The sequence below is a fragment of the Phacochoerus africanus genome, chromosome 16 (genome assembly GCF_016906955.1).
Source record: "Phacochoerus africanus isolate WHEZ1 chromosome 16, ROS_Pafr_v1, whole genome shotgun sequence".
NCBI lineage: Eukaryota > Metazoa > Chordata > Mammalia > Artiodactyla > Suidae > Phacochoerus > Phacochoerus africanus.
Genome location: NC_062559.1, coordinates 24,676,844 through 24,700,658, shown reverse-complemented (window position 1 = coordinate 24,700,658; position 23,815 = coordinate 24,676,844). Strand labels below are relative to the sequence as shown.

At 39.0% G+C, this 23,815-nt stretch overlaps 1 protein-coding gene across 4 annotated transcripts in view; it reads right to left on the bottom strand.

Annotated features, from left to right (window-relative positions):
* The window catches only part of CADPS2 (calcium dependent secretion activator 2), a 492,759-nt gene that overhangs the window by 113,737 nt on the left and 355,207 nt on the right, over nt 1–23,815 (bottom strand). For 3 of the 4 annotated variants that reach the window (XM_047763023.1, XM_047763025.1, XM_047763027.1), the window contains exons 14-17: nt 15,948–16,049; nt 7,886–7,949; nt 4,387–4,510; nt 2,334–2,354 (exon numbers count right to left, since the gene is read on the bottom strand). In XM_047763023.1, the coding sequence (XP_047618979.1) occupies nt 2,334–2,354; nt 4,387–4,510; nt 7,886–7,949; nt 15,948–16,049 (311 nt within the window). The remainder of the gene's footprint in view (nt 1–2,333; nt 2,355–4,386; nt 4,511–7,885; nt 7,950–15,947; nt 16,050–23,815) is intronic. The other variant, XM_047763026.1, reaches the window with a different exon arrangement.

Here is a 23,815-nt window from a genome sequence, read left to right as displayed (position 1 = left end):
GCAGCACGACCTTGTGCAAGTTACCAATGTTTTCTGAAGTCTCAGTTACCTCTTCTGTAAAATACCTGTTTTGAATAGTTGCTTAAGGAACTCTGAGGCAGGGTAAATGAAAAACCTCTGGGGCAACAGGCAGGTTATTAGATGACACAATTATGACAACCCTGGAGCAGAATTTTACTCTTCTCCGTGTGATACAAACTAACCGAGGATGATGATTATAAGGCTCAAGAGAGGATTGTTTCAAAGTCTTATCAAGCACTTAAGCTCTTAATCACGCAACTGATACTCTAATTTTTATTCACTTTTAAAAGCATCTCCAAGGGTCACTCTGCTGTACAGTAGAAATTGACATAATGCTATAAATCAACCATAATGGAAAAAATAAAAATCATAAAAAAAGTTGGAAAAAAAATCACATTTTTAAAATCACCTAAAAAAAAAAAAGCATCTCCAAAAACCCTTATTAGGTAACCCTGTTACCTTGCAACCAGACGCAATTAAAGGAATGTAACTACATTTCTTAAAAGCCTCTCTTCTGTTACTTTAGAGCAGTCTTTAACTGAGAGCAGCTTTCCCTTCAGTTCACTTAAATTACTGAGACTGTACTCATTTCCCCCTCTTTTCTATGCAAGCATTTACTTTTTAAAAAGTAGTTTTCCCAGAGTCTGCAGCTTTGACACTTGAGCAACGATCTGGAGGGTAAATATACTAGATTAGGAGTTTGGGAGTAACATGCACCCATGACTATCTAGAAAATAGTTAATTGGTGAGGACCTACTGCACAGCCCAAGGAACTCTGCTCAATATACTGTGATAACCTGTGTGGTAAAAGAATCTGAACAAGAATGGATATGTGTATGTGTATAGCCTTTTCACTTTTCTATACACCTGAAATTAACACAACATAGTGGTCAACTATATTCCCAATAAAATTTAAAAACTATGTAAGAAAAAGGAGGACTTGGCTCTGGTGGAAGTGGAGACCAGGTGACAGCAACTTTCAGAAGCAGGGCCACTGTCTTCGCTCCATGATGAAGCCACACCAGGACCCCTTCCTATTTCACGGGGGAAGGAGGGTCGCCCTTGTCGGCTGGGGATCCGGACACCTGACTGCAGTCCCAGCTGGCTGACTCTTACTTTACGGCAAGTGGGAAAACCACTAACCATCCTGGACTTACTGTCTGCAAACTACATAAAAACTATTTTCGCAACAGAAATGTGGGGGATAAAATGCTGTGAGAGGTTTTCAAAAGGTCCGTGGTGAAAGAGCATGGGCTGCTGCCACCACCCTGGGCTGTCTGAAGAGGGGATGGCAGTCTCGTTATTTTTTTCCAATTCACTTTCCCTAAAGTGCACTCCAGCAACCGTCGTAGGTATGTTCTTTCCCTTTTCTCTGGCTCTGAGCGTTTTGTTTCTGACCCTTCTGGGGGGTCAAATACCCTCAAAGAGCCGAAGACAGCACCCTTAATGGAAGATTTCTGTGAAAAATGACCCAAGCAAACTTGTCTACAGTACTGCATGAAAAATTTGATGAAGATGAGAAAGCTAGGTCTAGAAAAGCTTATCACTTGTCTCTGGTGCCAAAGTTTGTCGATGGAACTAAGGGACTTCCTGTGTCTCTCCAAGTATTGAGTACCTACTCTGTGTCACGGGCACAGTGCTGCGGGCTGGGGAGACAACAGTGAAGAATTTTAGTTAAGACCCTGCCAGCAAGAGGATGAAGAGGAGATGGGCAGGATACACGGATAATGGCACAAGTAATTAGATTAATTACAACTGTGACAAGTGGCATGTACACACAAAAAAGTAACAGAAGCTTTGAAATTCAGAGACCCAGAGAAGAACTCTTTCCTAGCGATTTCTTGAGAACAAGATTTCAACCTCTGCTCATTCCTATGACTAACAACTTTCAAAGTTAAGAGCTGCTAACTTTTTGTTTAATAGCATCTATGTTTTACTCTTAGGTTATTTTCCTGGAGTGGTAAAAGAAAGATAGTCCTCTTTTCTCGTTTTAAGAGTCCTTCAAATGTTGGCGACCGCTTCCAAGTAAGATTTAGTGTACACGCTTAAAACCTAAGGCATAACATTAACATGGCCTCAGGTGTTTTGCTTTGCATTCATATAAAAAATACTGCAGAGCTTTTGCAGAGATAAATGGCCCGTGTTTTCCTTACAAAGCATCAGCAATAGGTCCAATAAAATCAAAGTCTTTTAGTATCTTTGTCAAAGCGATCTAATAGAAGACCTTAAAAAGAGAGAGCTTTTCACCAATATCAAAACACAACACCACCACATTGGAAATAATGGCACATACATGCACAAGCATTAATTACCTGTGTCCTTTTCTGCCGGGCCTAAAACATAAGAGAAGAGAATTTAGGAGAAAAGCAAACTCAATTAGGTTGCTCACTCACATAATGCAAGAGACCATCAGGTAACGAAAAGTAGCCCTCTTCCTGTTTCTAACTCAAAGTGTATTTTGTTCTTTGTCTGACCCTGAGCATCAAACAAAGCTCTTTATTTTCTAAGATACAAAAAAAAGGGGGGAGAAGGAAGAACATGAGAAGCATACAAGTTTTTCTGGTCTAATACGCACGCCCTTTGCTTCTGTGAAGGAGACAGCTCAGCAGTCCTACCCGACCAGATTTCCAGACCCCTTTTTCTAGACTGTTCTCACACTGGACTTGAGATAAGAGAGTGGTGACTCCAGAGAGGAAGAGGTGGGAGAGTTCCCCGCTCATTCTCCACTGGGTCCAGGCTTTTCTCTGACATAGACTTGTTCTTCTGTGGGATCCAGAAGAAGGTTCCTTTCTGATTATTAACAAGTTTATCTAGCTGATGAGTGAAAGAAGCCCAGGGCTGTGTACACAAGTGCTTTACCTGTTCATATTAAAATGGACTCTATAACGAGAAAACAAATACAGAGGTAAAACGAAAAATATACTGCATATCTTTTCAGTAGCATTGGACAAGGGAATGGTCAAAAATATTAACTAAAAGAGTTACAAACAAAAGGATCCGCAGTGTTTTGCACAGGGTTCATAATACTTGGATAAATAATACTGCGTTTACTCGGATTATCAACAAATTTGTCCCTTTGCAAGATTTGAAAGGTTTTAATATGTCTATTTTTATGTTAATTCTTTCAATCTGTGTTTCCAATATTCTCAAAGCCTGAAAATTGAATGAGTATTCAAAATGTGAAAACCAACCTGTTTATCTTCCACTTTCCCCAAATGATCTAATATTCGTTGCTTTTGCTTTAACACAACATGATATCATAATTAATGATGTTAAACTGGTAACTAAGGAGGTTTCATGTTGTTACTCTCGTGATATAATATTGGTTGCTATAGTGATGGGATGGCTTTTTTGTTAATCACTCAGGAGGTTGGTTATCATGTGCTTGTTAGAAAGCTTGATCAGATTTGGAAAGAAAAAAAAGATCTAACACGGCCAATTATAACCATCTTTTTCACTGTCCCAATTTTGATGAAACTATCCTAATACCAACAAATTAATACATTTATAATTCATTAAACACAATTTTATATTAACAGTTGCTAAAGTTTTTCTAATGGATGATTTACTTTTTATTTTTAGAGATGAGTATTTAACACTGTAACTCTTTCCTCCCTAAATTAATGCTACATGTATTACACAAGCTAGTTGTTTTATGATAAAGAATCTGAGGTCATTTCTATTTTAATTATTTCAGTCAAAAGATTGTTGGATAAAAGCTGATTGTGTGACTTTGCCACAAATTTCAATCTATGTATTTCTAAACATCTGAAACTTTAATGAACAAAAATGAATTATCCTTAATGAATAAAACCTGAAGAAAGAGAAAAAATGCAGAGTCCTCTCAAGAGATCTAATCTTTCAAATGCTTCAATATATTGTAAGCAAGTAAAAGTTGCAGGAAATTCTATCAGTTTATTTCAGCCCTCACGATAATCAACAAGTTTCCTCTTTTTTTCTGAGAGATGCTGCAGAACTGAAAATAAAATAATGTAATACTACGCTACACTATCACTGATCAGGAAAGAATACTCTGCCCAGAGTTTAAATGTTAGACATGCTTACAGTAATGTCAAAAAATACAACCCATGAAAACACGTTTAGGTTTCTTCAAAACTCAAAATAAGAACAAAGGACAACTTAAGCACGGATCCTGGGTCTTTCATTCAAGCAGAGTCCCAGGAGGCATATTAAAGCAATGAATAGGAAAAAGCTCTTCAGTTCACCAGCTGAGATTTTAATGAGACATTTCCCTTTGCCGTGGCACAGGTTTGTTCAGGAAAGGAAAGGACTTCTCACAGAAAAGGCAGTTAATAGGCATTGTTGGCGCCCAGGGCCACTTCGGCAATTGCTCACTGCACTGACCTTCTATTTTGGCATATTCTGTGAGTCTCGTGTAATTGATCAAGGCAGCTTTCTCAAGACATTTTCTGACCACTTTTTTCACCTCTTCTGCTGGTATGGGAGTGGCAATGTCTTTCATTAAAACCTAGAGAGAGAGAGAGAGAGAGAGAGAGAGAGAGAGAGAGAGAGAGAGAGAGAGAGAGAGAGAGAGGAAGAGCATAAAATACTAAAAACAAGTACACAAATGGTCCTAGACCTGACTACTTCGTAGGAAGGGGTCCCTAAGCAACTTTGGGGGAGAAAATGAGTCGGCACTTCACAACTGGGAAGCAATCTCTCGTTCTTGGCTCCTCCTGGCTAAGCCTCATTTATGCACATCAAAACCTCCCATAGGCCAGGCCACCATTCAGTGTGACTGTCACTTTTCCTCCAGGGACCCACAACACCACTAGAGCAGCTGTTTCAGGGGAGGATTACAGTCCTTAGGATAAGTAATAAACAAAGTTTATCTTGTATATCCCTGATTTAAAAGCTTTAAATCTCTTGAGCAATATACATGAAAACAAAAATTCATTAAAATATGCATCATTTAGGAGCTCTGCAAAAATTGAGATCTCTACTCTCACTAATGAAACTTTAATCATTGTGATCTGCTGGGGGGGATGGGAACTTCTTTGTCTTAGTGAAATGAATGGAACATCAAATGTTAAAACACAAGGAAACTTTCTGGAATAAAAAAAAAAAATAAAACAAAAACATAATTCTTCTCTGTTGGGTCCCTAAATTGTGTTTTTGGATTTTTCTTTTAAAAGTATGACTACCAGTAAATGGAAAATACAATTATGTCCAGAATGCAAAATATAATACATTTATGCACTTTCATAATAACTCATTGGTAATTTTCCTTACAACTTTCCTAGTGATAAACGTGCTCACAGTAAATTTTGCTTGTACTATTAGTCAAACTCTATTGTCCATATAATTGATGTAGTTTTCTTGCTTTGCTTATGTTCAAATTATAAAATATAGCAAAATCTTACCATAAAGACAATACTTTTGTAAGCGTTCTTACTATCCTATTCGTCTTTTACTTTGAAAGAAATACTGAAAGAACATGAAGACAATCATTTCATGCTTCGTTATTTCATTCTCTTTTGATCAGCCTCAGCTTAAGGATTTTATAATCTCAAATTTTTTTCAATCATTCTAGCACTGGTGATCCTTCAGAACATATTTTCATTTTAATCAGAACAGGTTTCCCTTTGAAAACAAACTTTATCACTTAAAAACTTCCCCCTGTCAAAATTTTCACCATTTCTCATAGTAAAAATCTTTTAACCCACTGCTACATACTTGGCACTTTAATTAGAACTGCGTATCAGACTATTGCCAGAGAGATCCTTCTGTTTAGAGTAAAAAATATATAAGCATTAACAGGCACTATTATTTTTAATGTGATTATCATTAAAATTTAAGATTAATTTTGTTCTATATACAGAACCATGAATTTTACTATTAGGCTTTCCCACGGTGACTAACTTTCAAATAATACAAAGAGCTGTTAAAATTAGAATATGTACATCTATTACAGAAGTGAGCCCAGAGGTTAAAATCAGGCAACGTTTCATAATATTTAGGAGCCACTTTGTTTGGAGTGAGCAGGGAGGGACTGAATCCTCTTTCCCGGTGAAGTGCAGATAAAGGGCTGGTAAGTGCAAAAAAGTGAGACACAACCTCTGTTTGATGCTTCCTCCCCACATTCTTCCAAGACATCCTAAGTATCAAGAATTCACATGTAGATTTTATTTTATTTTTCTAAGATGTCAGGAAGTATAGAGATATGAAAATGAAGAAATAGTCCCTACCATTTCTCTTTCAACCCAGCAAGAGACATGATTAGTGACTATAACTGGAATAAAGGTCACTGTTCATCCTGCGACCTGTCAGTGCAGGACATGAGGGCATCTCTGCTATTACTAACTCTTCCCGGAGCTCGGGGGAGGAGGGGAGCTCTGTCATGGAAACCAGCATAGAGAGGCTGCACTGGGTACCCAGGATGGGATGCTATTCCAAAATGCAAAGCTGCCTTTAAGGATTTTATCTCACTGATGATACCTTAACGGATAGGATGAAATAAAAAGCCTGAACAGCCTGGGTTACAGGCAGCTTTTAATATTATAACAAATCTAATAAAACAGACAACTGGGACAATAATACTTCTATCATACAATTCATGTTAATCAAGGATAAGACAGGGATATACAGATGAATCCAGGCTGTAATCCAAAGATCTCATTTTAGTCATCAGTTCTAGCCCTCAGCTCCCAAATCCTGAAATCACCGAAGAATGTCTCTCCCTTCTGTTTTTCAGAAGTGTGAATGCACAAGGTATTATCTGGAACTGCTTGGGCAGAGAAATCGACAAGACCAAGTGCTCGAATTCCACAAATCAGGTCCAGAATACCTATTATGAGATATGGAAGATCCCTAGATATTCTTTTTATTTACTTTTAATTTTTATTATTTATTTGTCCTTTTAGGGCTGCACCCTTGGCATATGGAAGTTCCCAGGCTATGGGGTCGAATTGGAGCTGCAGCTGCATGCCTATGCCTATGCCACAGCAACGTGGGATCCGAGCCGCATCTATGATCTATACCACAGCTCACAGCAACACCATCTTAACCCACTGAGCGGGGCCAGGGATTGAACCTGTATCCTCACGGATACTAGTCGGGTTCATTACCATTGAGCCACTATGGGAACTCTGACATTCTTTTTAATGCTGTTAAGAAATAGGACTCGTCCACATTACTGAACTGTTGGTGCCCACCTAGAAAGTGAATAGTTTTATAGACAGATGAAATGATACTTCCTTTTCACACCTCATGTGCCACAAAAACAGCAGTGGAGAATACACTGTCATTAATTAATGACTTTCAGCATGGATATAAAACTTCATTTGCTATTGACTTCTTGTACATTTCTATAATTTCATGACTTCCACAATCATCAGTTTCTGTTACGTCATGAATTCATTCAAAGTAACATGCAAAGTGAACTGAAATAAATTCTGAGATAAATTTAGGATAAAAGAAATGATAGGTTTGTGACTTAAATGTTAAACTCATATGGGGATGAGGACTATGACAGACAGAAGTACAGATAAGTCAGGGGGGTAACAGAAGACAACTGTACAGTCCGCAAAACCAGTGATCAGACATAACTGAAATAATGACTATTTCATGCGGGGAAAAGAGGTGGGAAAAATGGAGACTTCCAAAAAGATGCTATAAACTCGGCACAGGATGGCAGTGGTAGACTTCAGAAAGGCTTTTGGGAGGAAACGCAGGCTACAGAAGAATTTGAATGTAGCCAGAAAAGATGAGAAATTGATGAAATGCAACAGACCCAGAAGACACGGCCCTCGTGGAGGAATGGGACCGCCTGCCTAGTTCAATAACTAAAACACACAGCCAACAAGAACACAAACAGTACTTACAAAGTAATGTGCAAACATACCCTTTCAAGTAGTGAAAGTGTAGCTTTCAGCGCACCTTCGGGGCGTCCAAAGGGAAAACAGTATCTTTAAAAAAAAAAAAAAGTTAAACATTTAATATCCAAGACTGCTAGGCAATTCCCTCTTCTATTACTTGGCATTATTGGAGAACAGTAAAAAGTGGTTAAAAGGGCATCAACCCACCTGGGGAAATTTTAGCTGCTGACATGTACCTAGTCCCATGATTTAAATGTCTCAAGCAGTAAAGGTGTACAGTGTGATGAAAAAGGTTCTAAAGTTTCGATGATATGTGTCCAAAAATACAGTAATCAACAGGGATCTCCAGGGTCTTATAAGTGAAGAGAAACTGAACTTGCATTTCCGAATACTTTCCTGTTTAAGGTGTTGTTATTCGGGCTCTGTGATAAAGTGAAATGACTTTGCCCATTTCCTCCTGTATTTCTGCCCGACGGAAGATGGAAATCTCCACCGCAGACCCTTTCGGCTTGGCTCCTCCCCTCGCCTCCTCCCCACCCAAACCTTCCGCAGCTCTTTCGCGGGCAGTCATTCAGCCCAAACACTTCTGGTCCCAGGTTTTGCTAATGCACATCAACAAGTGGAGGGCAGGTTATATGGGTATTCTGAAATCAGCGTCAGGGCTGGCAGGGGAAGTGGGCTCTACGTGGTGGTGACAAGCTTCCTGCTCTTTACAAGGGGGTCCCTCTTCAGGTCCCCTTTCGCCGGGAGAGAACAGAATGCCAGGGCTCCTTCGACCTGCTGGAGCGCCTCCCTGCTCACTCCACCCCCAGCCCACCTCAAGATCAAGTGCTACAGGCAGCTGGGCTGTTGGGGACTGCCATCTGGCTCTGACTTCGACATCTTCAAATGAATAACCTGAAAAGGTTACTTATTTCCGTGTCTTTTACCACCATCCGAGGACTTAGAAGACATATATATTCTAAGACATAATTAACAAGACAATTATTTTTGTTTTCACACTGTAACTTTAAGAGGTTTAGCTCAAAAATACGTATGTTTTAAGCTCAAGTTTGTTTTACCGGGCCAAATTTTAAAAAGAAAGATTGATTCCTCACAAAGAAGTTAAATTTATATTTGGACTGGGTTTTAGTCTGAGGAAACTTTCATTCACGTCGCATAAATGCAAGTGGCATAGGAATCTAGCCACTCACATTTTTCCTCGGAATACGGTTTACCATTTCCTTTACTATTAAAAATTTCCTTCACTTAATCGGGCCTCCATGCATCCTCCTACCCTCCCCAATGCATAAAATGCCACGGCCGATTTATCCTGATGAGAGTTTTTCCCGTGCAGGGGTGCTTTTCAGAGCATTAGCAAATTTGTAAAGTCGCTTTAATCATTTTGTATACCATAAACCTTAATCCACATTTAAATAAAACACAAATTGGGTCCTTGTAGTCCCCTCCTCCTGCTTAAATCTTTTCAGGGTATTTACATAATCCACCAATTGTCTTTCCTATTGTTTATTTCCATTAACCTGTGGGTGACACATTTTATGAATGGAATGTTACTGATCCCCAGATTACATTTAGCATTTCAGGGCTCTGAGGTCCCACTGGGTATGTTCTGAATTAGCATTAGCTGCCCATGATGTGTAAATAATTCAGCACATTTACAGAGTAAAAGTAATCCTTAATCAATAAAGTACAGAAAATAACTACACAGAAGCTTAATTAATCTTCACAAAACAAGTTTTCAAAGAAGGGGACCATTTTTGTTCTGCCTTTCGGGATAAATATTTTGGGTTTTTACCAATTTGATAGCTGAACGAAGTGGAAAACACTCAATTATCAGACGAAATTCAACCAAGTTTAATACCGAATCTGAATAAATTAAAGTCACCCTGATTTTCATTTTAGTAAATTAATTACAGAGATAAATGAGCCTGAATAGAGCTATCCAATGATTAAACTGTTTAAATTTTAAATTAAGACTTTAAATATGGTATTTTTTTGTAATCCAAGTTATATGTGCACATAGTCTAGGAGGGAACTTCTAAGGGGATTTTTATGAAAAACATTAAGTCCTTCATGTCAATTCCATCCCATGTCTCATGTAAGTTCTCTAGAAAATTTTTTGTGACTTTTAGAACCTAAATGTCTCTCTCTAACCTATATGATAATATTTCAAATTCTTGATTTTCCAGTTCTAGATATCACACTAACTTCCTACAACGGAAGAGAAGTACTTAGCCTTTTTTTTTTTTTTAAATAGATTTAGAGGTGAGACATATAGTGAACTGAACATATTTAAAGGACACAATTTGCTAAGTTTTGACATACGTATACACTTGTGAAACCATCTCTATAATCAATGTATTATATGCATATTCATGACCCCCAAATGTTTCCTCCCCACTTCTGGAGCCCAGTCCCCATTTACTTTCCGTCATTAAGATTAGTTTGCATATACTATAATATGTAAAAGAAATCGAGCAGTATGAACTCTTTGGGGTCTGATTTCTCTCTCTCAGCATAGTTGTTCTGATAGTCATGCATGCTACTGCAGTGTATCAACGGTTCACTCCTTTTCATTGCTCAGAAGTACTCCCAGACATTTTTCACCCGTTCCTTGTTGATAGTCATCAGACTTGTCATATTTTGGCTATTACGAACAATGCTGGTATGAATATTCACACTAAAGTGTCTGTGTGGACAGATGCTTTCGTTTCTCTTGGGGAAATACCTAAGAGTGGAATAGCTGAGTTATACGTTAGGTGTTTACGTTCTTTAAAACTGCAAACTATTTTTTTTTTCCAGGAGACAACTAGCACATTTTCTAAACTATTCATATTGATGTAATTTCACACATGCACAAATACTGCAAATAACAGTACAGAGAACTCCTCCGTGCCTTCACTGAGACTCACCAGTTATTTACATTTTATGCTATGAAATCTTTTTTTTAAATTGGAGTATAGCTGCTTTACAATCTGTTAGTTTCAGGTGTATGGCAAAGTGATTTAGTTATACATATTCATTCCTTTTCAGATATGTTTCCTGTATAGGTCTGTATAGAATATCGAGCGGATTTCCCTAAGCCATATAGTAGGTCCTTGTTGGTTATCTGTTTTATATACAGTGGTGTGTGTATGCTAATAACCACCTCCTAATTTACCCCTCCTCCTAATGTTTCCCTTTTGGTAAGTTTGTTTTTAAAATCTGTGAGTCCATTTGTTTTGTAAATAAGTTCATTTGCATTTTTTTTAGATCCTATATATGTGATATCATATAATACTTGTCTTTCTCTGACTTACTTCGCTTAGTATGATAATCTTCAGGTCCACCTATATTGCTTCAAATGGCATTATTTCATTCTTTTTTATGGCTAATATTCCATTGTATGTAGATACTGGATCTTCTTTATCCATTCCTCTGTGGATGGACATAGAGGTTGCTTCCCTGTCTTGGCTGTTGTAAATGGTGCTGCTATGACCATTGGGGTACATGTATCTTTTTGAATTATAGCTTTGTCTGGGTATATGGCCAGGAGTGGGGTCACTGGATCATATGGTAGTTCTATTTTTAGTTTTCTGAGGACTCCCCATACTGTTTATAGGGGTTGTACCAACTTACATTCCCACTAACACGTAAGAAGTTTCGCTTTTCTTCACACCCTCTCCAGCATTTACTGTTTGTAAACTTTTTGATGACAGGAGTTCTGACTGGTGTGAGGTGATAGCTCACCGTAGTTTTTATTTGCATTTCTCTAAATATTAGCGATGTTAAACACCTCTTCATGTGCTTTCTGGCCATCTGGATATCTTCTTTGGAGAAATGTCTGTTTAGATTTTCGCCCATTTTTTAGTAGGGTTGGTTGTTTTTAGAGGGAAATCATTTAAGTTTTATGGTAGTTGATTAACAATGTTGTTTTCATTTCGGCTGCACAATAAAGCGATTCAATTATACACACACACATCCCCATCAACAGTGTATCTGCGGATACTCAAGGTCCTTATCAAAAATGATGTTGGCCCTGTACATCTGTCTGCAGATTCAACCAATCCAAATCGATCTGGCCAGGGATGTGAAATCTAACGGTAAGAAGGACCCACTGTACTCCTATTTTCTTTCCATTTCCCCCCTCCCCCCGATTCTGGAAGATTTCATTAACCGAACTCTTTCAATAGTATGCATATATTTATGTGTCATTTGCATCAATTTCTAAGAGCTCTTATTCCCTAAAGTTTTTTTTTTTTAACATCTTATTTTTTAACAGATGCTCCATCTTCTCAAATCTCTCCAAGGATATCAGTAATAGATTCCCACCACCCCTTCCACCATTTCCCTCTTCCCATGTAATCCAAGTTGCCTTTATATTATTTGTTTGGGCTTTGTCTCCCACAGTAAAGACGTTCCTTAAATATCTGATGATCTTTCCTTGGCCGTCTGGTCGTTTTTGCAATTAAAAAACTGAGCAGAGGCCGTGTGCACTTCAGCGGTACATGGAGACTATGGTCTTTGCTGAAGGGGAACTGAACTGAGCTCTCTCAGTGGGACTCTTAACTACCCACAGCTTTAGGTCTTTTCTCTGGGGCTAGTCAAGAGTCCCATGGGAAGACACCTGTCACACGCATGGGAGGTCTAAGGCTGCCTGTACGCCTGCCCACCAGCATTTTGGGTGTCAAGGGTGTGGGTTGGAGGGAGAAGGCTGTGACTTTTTTTTTTTTGTCTTTTAGGGCCGCATGAGCGGCATATGGAGGTTCCCAGGCTAGGAGTCAAATCAGAGCTGTAGCCGCTGGCCTACACCACAGCCACAGCAATGCCAGATCGGAGCCACGTCTGTGACCTACACCACCGCTCACAGCAACACCGGATTTCAGAATGAACATTTATTTAATGCCCGTGTGTCTATAATCCTTAACTCCAACTGTGCCCGATGTTTCCTCCCTTCTTCCACCTCTGTCCAGAATTTTACTCTCTCCGGGGAATAAACCTGCAGTGCTCTGCCACGGAATGGGGTCGGGGGTGGGGGCAGCGGCCCGGCTGCTGAGTTGGAAGAGAGATTTTGGGATCCGAGTGTGTCTTAAGCAGATTTATAACAAATCATCCTTTACTCTTAATTTTCAGAAGGGCTTAAAACTGGCTGTCCCTAAGCGTTTTGCTGAGTGTATGACATAAATCAGATCGTGTCTCTTTTCCCTACTGCCAGATTACGATCTAGTTTTTCATGGGTGGCTAAATCAGGTACCATCTATCCTTCTGACTTTCAGGCTTTTAATTCATTTTTTTCCATTTTTCCCTCTCTTATTCTTGTTGTCCTTATGGATTTATGTCTTTTGAAAAATACTGTTCTTTTACATTCTGTGAGGAAGCTGAGCCAGACATGCATTCAAACTGCTGTCTTTAACCAGAAGTTCCTCATTTATGTTTAATTTAGTTTGCCCCATTATTTTATGTGTTTTGTGTCTGAATAAAAACCTTTATGTATAAGTGTTATTAATATTCTGGTTACTTCTTCGGTGTGTGTTGATGAGAAATTTATGTTCTTTCTAAATTTTAACATAAGCAGTTTAATGTAAGTGGCTAAAGGAAGATCATTTGGTAGAATCCTTAGGAAAATCTTCACGAACAATTTAAACTTTTTTCTAAATTTCCCTAAATGGATTCCTAGTTTCCTGTTTTATTTTAATCCTATTTCCTTTTACCCAGTTGTCCCATGGATTTCGCAAAAACAAAAGTGGTAAAATTAATACAAACTCTACAAACATCCAAAGGGAATATAAAAGTCGGCCCTAAGTGCCTAGACCAGTTTATTTTAGGTTTTTTTTTTTTTTTTTGTCTTTTAGGGCCGCATGAGCGGCATATGGAGGTTCCCAGGCTAGGAGTCAAATCAGAGCTGTAGCCGCTGGCCTACACCACAGCCACAGCAATGCCAGATCGGAGCCACGTCTGTGACCTACACCACAGCTCACAGCAACACCGGATCCTTAACCCGCTGAGCGAGGCAGGGATTGAATCTGAGTCCTCATACATGCTAGTCGGGTTTGTTAACCATTGAGCCACAATGGGAACTCCTATTTTAGTTCTTATCTTCAGTACAAAGAGGTAAAAAACTGACTCTAGAGAAAAAGAATTCTAGAGTACATGTTGACCAATTATTAAGAGAAATAGAGAAACAAAACTAAGACGGAGGAGACTAAATAGATGATGCAGACAACTGTCATTCCTTGCATCCTACTGTCTCCTTGTGAGCACTGTGGGGGCCAGGCCTCCCGCTGTGGCTGGCTCTGCCAGGGTGGTCCCACTGCTTGTCAGTGACTGAGGATCTAGTGTATGGGCTTCCTCTGGCCCTTGGGTTTGGTTCAGGGCTGGGCCTACAACATATTTCGGGCAAAAGATACAGGCGGGAATCTCCTAAGGAAACTTTTCATCTTAAGGGAGAATCGCAGAAGAGATAGCTGCCACTACCTTCCAACTCTGGCATGTAGGGATGTGAGGCCAGGGAATTTTGTGGTCTTGCTACCAATCTGGGGAAAACGTCATCCCAAGAAGGAGGGAAGCCCTGTGAGAATCACAAGGAAATGGAGCTCTGGCTACTAAGTTCAGCCTGTCCTGAAGGTCACCCTACCTGGGGCCTGCATGTAAGTGAACATAGGCATTTATTTGTTTAAGCCAGTTTGAGGTAGGATTTTGTTTCCTGCAGATGAAAGCACTGCTACAAATAACCATGGACACTTGGAGGGCTACTGATGCAGATGCTCAGCTGAATTGATGTCTCCACCACATCAGAAACAGGAAAACTGTGTACTGATTTTCATTAAATGACATACACAATAAATTTCAAGGTCTCTAACACAACCTAAAAGACAATATTCCTAACAGCAAATGCAGAGACATCCCCTGCAAATGCAAGAGCCATCTTTGTGTCTCTGTTTTATTTATAAACTGAAGAAACAAAAAACAAAACAAAAATCTTAACTCTAAGTTGAATTCTGTTATGCTCTTGAAAGCAGTGTTTCCTATGGTGAATGTATTGGCCTTTGGAGCAGAGTAATTCTCTAGTGTGAGGCAGTCCCACACATCATCTCTAAACCCAGCACCAGACGACTGCCTCCACGCACAGTTACCAGGACACTTACCTTAAGGTGGTGGGACCAGCCCTGGCTGAGATCACTAATGAAGGGAAACAGATGAATAACACATCCTAGGAGAAGTTCTCCCCTCAGTATCATTTTAAAAATCAGAGCCTAAACATTTCATATTGCAAACAAGGAAACTGAGGCCCAGCGCAGCCATACACTGTTCACATGGTTAAATAACAGTGACTTCAAACTCTTAAGGGGGAAGAGGAACTAAATTTTTTTTTTTTTCACTAAGTTCATGAGAAATGATTCCAAATCACGTACCTGCAACATGACAGACATGCGGTACGATATAATACATTTACATGGCAACATGTCACAGGATCTAATGATGAGAGTGAAAGAAAAAGGCAGATTTCTAACTATTAGAGTTTATTAAACTATAATCAGGGAGAAAGGATATTATCAAGATATTTATCCTTTACCCTGCAAAGGATTCTTAGTATCAATACTATTTTTGAGCAAGAAACCAGTGCTAGATGCAGTGTGGTCCTTGTTCTCATAGCGTGTAAATGAAAGCATAATTAAGGACTTGGGGAGTTTATGTCATTACTTTGTGGTCAGTGAATAGGGAACAGTATAGCTGATGAAGACTCAAAGACTTCAGCTTTTCCACTTTCTGCTGCAGTGACTGAGAAAGGCTCCACTGTGAAGGTGGGACTTGATGCAGGGGGAGGAGCAGTCCCCAGGGCCGGGGGAAGAGGCTGTACAAGGATGAGACAGGCAGAGGTTCAGTGGAATGGACGCTGAAGAGGATGGGGTCTACCTAACGGGTAGCGGGAAAGGAGGGCAGGCTGAAAGCAGACCGTGGACTGAGCGACGTGGGCCAGACCTCAAGGCCCGGGAAGAGAAGCTACTGATCATTCCTGAGCAGTAGCAGAAAGACAGAGTAAATATTCGTCGGGGGTTAGAGGGTTGAGTGAATTAAGAAGGCAAATACTTAAATTTATGGAGGATATACCTGAAATGGCTTATCTGATTCTCTAACAGGGAAGAGAGTCTTTCCTTTATCTCCTCAAACCTCTCTTTTTCTTCCATTGAGACGGTTCCAATCCCATCAGGCCTGAAAAAAAAAAAAAAAAAAAGAGAGACAACCAGTAATTAGTAGTGACAGAACATTGACTGTTATGTATTTTGTATCTTTCTATTTCCCTGAAAAATCCAAATAATTAAGACAAATGTGTATCAGACCACAATGTACACATTACTTGTGTCCACAGTGGAAATTTATTGGAGATATTTGTAGCCATTTGCTTCATATTTTGGCCTGGGATGAATGGAACAGAATTATTCTCTTTAGACAGCCTTCAAGGTAAAGGATTACAATAAATATTTTTCAGATCTACAGAAAACAATGACTAGTCCTTGAGAAGAGCAGTGAAGAGAGTTTTATATAGTGATACCAAACACCTGACCAATTAAGTACCCTGAATGGAAATATATATACATAAAAAATAGACTGAACACAAGCTAAATGTCAGAACTGCTTCGCTTCCGAATAAAAATTAAGCTAATGTGAAATTCGAGATTTAATTTTTTTTTAATTTAAAATTTCTGTCCATACCCATGGCATTTGAAAGTTCCTGGCTGATTGTGAGCCACAGCTGTGGCAATGCTGAATCCTTTACCCCACTGTGCCGGCCCAGGCATTGAGCCTGCACCTCTGCAGCGACTGGAGCTCTGGAGTCAGATTCTTAACCCACTGTGCCACAGCAAGAACTTCTTGAGATTTCGTTTTAGATGTTATAAGGAACAGAAATTTTGGATTCATGGAGTGCTTTACTGTTCTATTTTTTATTTACATATAAATCAAATATAAAAATATGAATAAAACATATAGAAAAGAAAGGCCAACTATGTTTCAAGACTTTTGCGCCTAACCAAATATGCCTATAAACAAAGGCAAATTTTCAGCAGGATTTTTAAAAGTAGCAACAAAGACTGAACAGAAACCTTCTTTTAGTAAGACTAGGATTGAAAATATAAAATCTAATAGCAGGGATTCAGAATTTATTCTGTATCAATTTAAGTATCTGGTAGTATAGCAATCATCTAAATTTTTGAGTATAGGAATTTTAACTGTCTGTTAAAACAGAAGAAAAGATATATTAATCTCATATTCACTTTAAATATATATTTCAACAAAATGAATCTTTTGCATTTCTTAATACTAATCATTTCTTCCCTTTTATTTTTCTAAAAATTATATTCCAGTTTCCAAAGACATTTGAACCTACTAATTTTCAATGTTTATGTATAAAACAGGTAGAATTGAGGATTATGAAAAATGGATATTTACATTTCCCAATAAGATTTTTATTTGCTGTTCTGTTTTTTAGACATCTATAAAGTGTGTGTGTGTATTTTTGATGCTTATAAACTACACAATTAGAATAAAGGCAACAAATTTTAAAGTTATACCTGAATCATACTGTCATAAAGACCTTTTATTCATGACAAAGAATCTTTTTTTTTCCCATAAAAAGCATCAGTGAAATCTGATAATTTTTTTCTAATATAGAATATTATTTTAGAAAATGGCATGGTGCTTGAATTTATGCTTTGAAAATATTATTATACTTTTATACTTCACTCTAATCCACCAAAATGCTGTTGGAATGTTAAAGAAAAACGAATGGCAAAATATTGGTCTTTCAAATATTATCTTTTAGGAAGGAAAAAGAAAGATTTTAAGTCATAAGCTAACCCTAATGTTTTGTAATAACTTGATGGTGGATTTTTTTCACATATTACTTCAAAGTCAATTCCTACCCAGCAAATAATAGCACAAAACCCAGACAGTAACCTAAGAATAACTGTTGCCAGTGATCACAAAAGTTGGAGAGTTCTATATCGTATTAGCGTGGGAAACTGTGGGCATTCAGACAAAAACTCTAACTACATATTGTTATTACATAAAATAACATATTGTTATTACATAAAACCCCACAGCACAAGGTTGTAGGTGGTTATTTCACTAAACACTCCCATACAAACCTGATGAAAAAGAGCAAAGAACTCGTCTTTATTGTTCCGACGACTGACCCAGTCCTTTTGCCTTGCTCTCTGATGGATGCATGTGGTTAAATTTGAGCGGATTTTACTATTTGTTTCAACTGTCAAAGGAGACTGTCACCCACAGTGATAGAGTATGTCGTCCTGTCATATTAAACTTCACTGGGGCACGTTGCCCACCTGAGGGAACGAAGCCAGGGGTTCAGTGGATGAAGAGAAAAGTCAGTCAGGGGAATGGCACGTGTGTCGCCTTCACTAAGATACAGATGGTTATATACGGTGAAGGGCCATCACTTTACTGAGCTTATTGTTAAATGAGGGACACATCTGACACGTTAAACACATTTTATAGTTTGGACCTACCCTTAGTCACATGTCCTTATTTTAATGTGTACACTAGACTGTGCTCTATATATTAGGTCTATGAAGTGGCCTTCTCTATCTAAATGATTGGAAGTAAATAGCAACTTTACTTCAGCCAAGCCTAAAAGGCACAGTCCTTCTAAAATTATCCTTCCCAGGGAATACAAATACTTCCTGTGTTGTTAATATCTTCCTGTCACAGTCATTATGAAAGCAAACATAACAGGAGTTCCCGTCGTGGCTCAGTGGTTAACGAATCTGACTAGGAACCATGAGGTTGTGGGTTCGATCCTTGGCCTTACTCAGTGGGTTAAGGATCCGGTGTTGCCATGAGCTGTGGTGTGGGTCGCAGACGCGGCTTGGATCCCGTGTTGCTGTGGCTCTGGCGTAGGCTGGCGACTACAGCTCCGATTTGACCCCTAGCCTGGGAACCTCCATGTGCCACGGGAGCAGCCCTAGAAATGGTAAAAAGACAAAAAAAAAAAAAAAAAAAAAGACAAAAAAAGAAAGCAAACAACAATTATCAATGACAAAAATTTTAAATGTGCCAGATACTGTGCTGTTTTATATGTATAACAACATAAGGTGCTCACAGCAGTCTTTTCTCTAGTCCCCAAGAAGGGAGGTTGTTGAGGCTCAGGGAGGTGAGGTGACTTCACCAAGGTCACCCAGCTTGTAGGAATAGGAGCCTGGCCTTGAAGCTAGGTCTCCTGTGTTCCAAATCCAGGGCTCTTACTGCCCATGCCTTATTGTCTTTCATCTATGTTTTAACAAAAATAAACAGCAATTTAAAAACTCTATTTAGAAAATGAAGCTATAAATGAGAAGCTATAATGGTGGAACTATTTTAAATGCATTTATTTATATCAGACATTTTCTGTATTGTGTATACAGCAGAGAGTTTAAGTATCAATACAGTTTAAAATACCTACCACTGAATCAGTGATTTCCTTAAAAAAAAATCTTAACAAAGGAAACTCTAAAATGTGTTCTTTCATACATTACAACATAGGTACTTGCAGAGACCTTGAGAGAGAAGTTAAACCAGTTATAGTATATGAACAAGTACCTAGTAGACTCAGGGGAACAAAGATTTAAAATAGGACAGCTGGGAGTTCCCTCTGTGGTGCAATGGGTTAAGATGACTGCAGGCGCTTGGGTCTCTGTGGAGGTGTGGGTTCGATCCCTGGCCTGGTGCAGGGGGTTAAAGGGTCTAGTGTTGCTGCAGCAGAGTTTGCAGCTGTGGCTTGGATTCAATCCCTGGTGGAGGAACTTCCATATGCTGTGCATGCAGCCATAAAAAATAAAAGTTTTATAAGTTCAGTTTATAAGTTAATTTGGCAGCTGTATATTTCAAACATGTCCAGAAGTTGACCCCCCCTGGCTACCTCTGTTCTCTCCTGATTCCGGTCATTATCAGCTCTCCCCCACGCATGGCTGTAACCAACTTGGTCTCTCTCTCCCCGTCTTTTGTCGGAGCAGTGGCTACACACTACTGTGGGCATTTAAAAGCATGAGTCATGTGCCTGTAGCAGGAACACTCACGGTAAAAGCCCAAGGCCATGCCGATCTCCTCCACGCCCTCACTCCGGGGCAAGGCCCTCCACTCCAGGCTTGCGGGCCTCCTAGCTAGTCCTCCCATGTGCTGCTTCAGGCCTTTGCATGTGTAGCTTCCACTGCCCAGAAGCCTTTCCCTAGGCACACGCACGGCTTGCTCACTCCCTTCCCTCTCAGCTCTATCCGACATGACTCAGGGTGAGCAAGGTTATCTCTAACCAGCGATGTAAGAGTGTACATTTCCACAGGCCTCCTTATTGCTTGCCATTGTATACATTGCTGTCATCCAACATGTGATATATTCATTTATTAGCTCCCTTGTGCTATACTCCTCGTGCTTGGGATGGTAGCTAGCATATAGTTAATGTTCAATACATAAATGCTAAGAAATGAATGAATGCTATATAAACTACAAAATATCATTCTTACATAAGAATTTATGAATTAGTAATACCACCGATATTATCATTTTTGTTACTTATAGGTATTTGGAATGTTTTTATTATATAGCTGTAGGTAAAACAGGAAAAGTTTTGAAAAGCAAACAGGAGCAGGAATTATTAAGAATTCTGGGTAAAAAGATCTCTAACAAAAGTTAGCATGTATTTATACCCAGCAGAAAAATTTCACTGTTTAGTGTTTTGGTCTTTTTAGAGCCGTATCTGCAGCACATGGAGGTTCCCAGGCTAGGGGTTGAAGTGAAGCTGCAGCGGCTGGCCTACGCCACAGCTTCAGCAATGGGAGATCTGAGCTGCGTCTGCGACCTACACCACAGCTCAGGGCAGCCCAGGATCCTTAACCCCTGAGTAAGGCCAGGAATAGAACCCGAGTCCTCACGGATGCTAGTCAGGTTCATTACCGCTGCTCCACATGGGGACTCCATCTGCCACTTTAATTACTATTGAAATGAACTGCTTTAAGTCTCAAGAACAGAATTCTTTTACTGAGCTAATAAAAGTAAAAATGATCATGCCTCTTTGACATTGCCAAAAACATGATGTTAAAATATGGTCATTTAGAATGCTGACACAGAAAGACCAGTTTTTTGACTTGAATGTTAACTGGGGCTTAACTCTATGCCTAATAATATTAAAGGAGTTCCCATGAGAAGGAAACATATGCTGATACCAAGAATGAATATTTTCATTTTTTTCTGAGGCCTGTAGTTATTGAAGTCACATGATTTTAATAAAAATGGTGTTCTCTGAAATAATTTTAAGATAGGAACAAATTATAAAGCACAGTTCAATAGTAGATACACTTCTTTTAATTACAGATGACTGTCAAACTAGCTATGGCATAGAACTTCCTTCTGGTATTACATAAAAAGCAACTGAATGGCACATACAATTGTGTCTATGTTATACTTGAAAAATTCTAAAAAAAACCAGAATCATACAACAGAACTTTCTGTCACTGATTCTAATAGACTGATCTTACATCTGCCACCTTTTCTGAAAGGTAGATTCACCCAAAACATAGTTCCTATACCTATTAAGGCCTGCACAAGTTAATTTGACTCAATTTCTCCATAAACTAAGGGATTGTATAATTTGTGCTACTCATCATCTGGCAGGTTAAGCGTTTTAAAAGCAAACAGAATCCTTTCTATACGTTTGACACCTTGTCATGATGACCCATTTCTTCTGTAACAAGAACATAAGCTCTAAAAAAACAAAACAAAACAAAACAAACAAACCCAAACCTGTTCTGGAAAGACAACTCCAGAACAAGAGGGATCCACACTATCACCCATCCATTTTCTATGATCTCTGGTGGCTTTGGGGGTAGTTCAAATAATACATTAGTTTCTACAAAGGGGATGGATGATTACACTGTTATTTCAAGAAAGACCTGAGAGGAGGAAAAGAGTGAATGCCCTGGACTGCCGAGTCAGCTATGTGAACACCAGGGAGAATACCAACAAAGGGATCTGCTTAAAGGTTCAGATAAAGGCTACCCTGGTCGCCCGCCCGGACTGGGCCATCCCCAGTTCCCACGTTCTGCAGTCCTTACTTTTTCCCCCAGTGTAATGCATATCAACGGCCTGTAAGACCAACACAGACTAATTCCGGCATGTTTATCACCCATGTCATCTGGGTGAATTTGAGTCAAGGACTATCTACTGGTGGTCAACATATTTTAAGTAGCAATGGTTCTGTGATGACCTCCAACCAAAAGGGTGAAACAGCCCATGTGTTTTTTTTTGTTTCTTTTTTTTTAAACAACACAAATCATGAGACCTGGTTGGAAGTTCACAGTGCAACCATGAAGTCTGAGAAAGCTGATAGTAAAGAAATCTGTTTACATTTGTTTTAATTTAATAGCACATTCCAGAATTACTTATTCATGGTAACTCCCCACAATTTCCACTTAAAAAGCACCACTGAGTATTGATGGAGCGTTTGTCTTCTTACTCAAAGAAAATGCTAACGTTCTATGGTTATTTTCTTAATCACGTTTATCAGTGGGACAGCACTTAAATACTTGGAGAGAAATGTGCCCTTTGCTTTATGATCTCTAGGAGTTGGCATATTGCTGAGGAGGCCTGTGGGAAGACATACAGCAGGTGTTAACACTGCGTGGAAAAGTCTGGTAAACCGATGAGAGAGATTTCCTTTACCCCACACTTACCCTCCCTCCCCAACTTCTCAGCTAAGTTAGCTTGTCCCGGCTGTTTGGTGGTTTGTGGTAAAAGATGTTTTGCAAGCAACAAGTGGGCAGATGCCAAAGTTCGTGGTGCTTTTGAGTTCCTTATAGGCTTCTTTTCACCTGCCCTCTCTGATGAGGAATGTATGATATCTTAGCCTCCTCCAGAGAGAGTGAGAAGGGGAGGGACACCTAGAGGGTGGTATTTCTGAATTGTCAATTCTGCCTGCAGCACAGCAGGTAAAAGTCACTTTGCACTTCGTGTACTTCCCACCAATATCCATTTGTGAACGGAATAAAAAAAGAGGAGGACACAGCACGAGAATAAGAAACGATGGAAGATGAGGGAGAAAACAGTACTCTCTCATTTTTCCTACCTGGACTATAACATCGCCTAGCGTTTCAAACACAATGATGTATCATGCGGATGGTCATATAACACATCATCAGTGTCTTTTACTTCCCCTGAAACATTTAAGTATCCAGAGGGAGAAATTAATTCTATCTCCATACAGTCACTGAAATAGAAGAAATGGATTTTCTATGAGAAAATATCTTGGAAATGAAATTTAAGGATCAAATTTTTCTCTTTTCCTAAACCTTCCTTCCTCCTAAATATTTCCATATTTGAATTTCCTACGGCATTATATTTTTTGGGGGGGGAGGTTTTCTACAAAAAAAAAAGAAAAAAAAGCGGGAATCTGATACTATGAAGACATGTGATCTTGTGACCTAGTGTTTGTGGTAAAATAGTGATGGACAGACAGGTCAAGGACAGCTATCGAGGTGTGTCATAACTGCCCTCTGGAACCTAACTAAAATCACTGCTGCGCACAATTCTAGAATTCAAGTCAAATAAAATATCAAGAGGATTTTAAAATAGAATTAAGGTTGACAGTGTTCTCTGGTATAAGTGCCATCTCTGCCTAATACTAAATATTACTTAAGATAACTTTTTTTTTTATTATTAAAGGGCCACATACACACCATTGCTTGGGAGGAGAATTTGCAAAAACACAAAGGCAATTTTCTTAAATGCCTCGATCAGAAATAACTGGTAATAGCATCTTGTAAATACCATTCTGCTTTCTATACATCTCTACATATATTACGCATTCTGATTTATAATTATGATTCTTTTAATGAAGCATAAACATTTTCTCACATCATTTAAATATTCTAATATATGCTTTTTAATGGAAGTATATTTCACTATACAGACGTACTATAATTACTCCGATATTC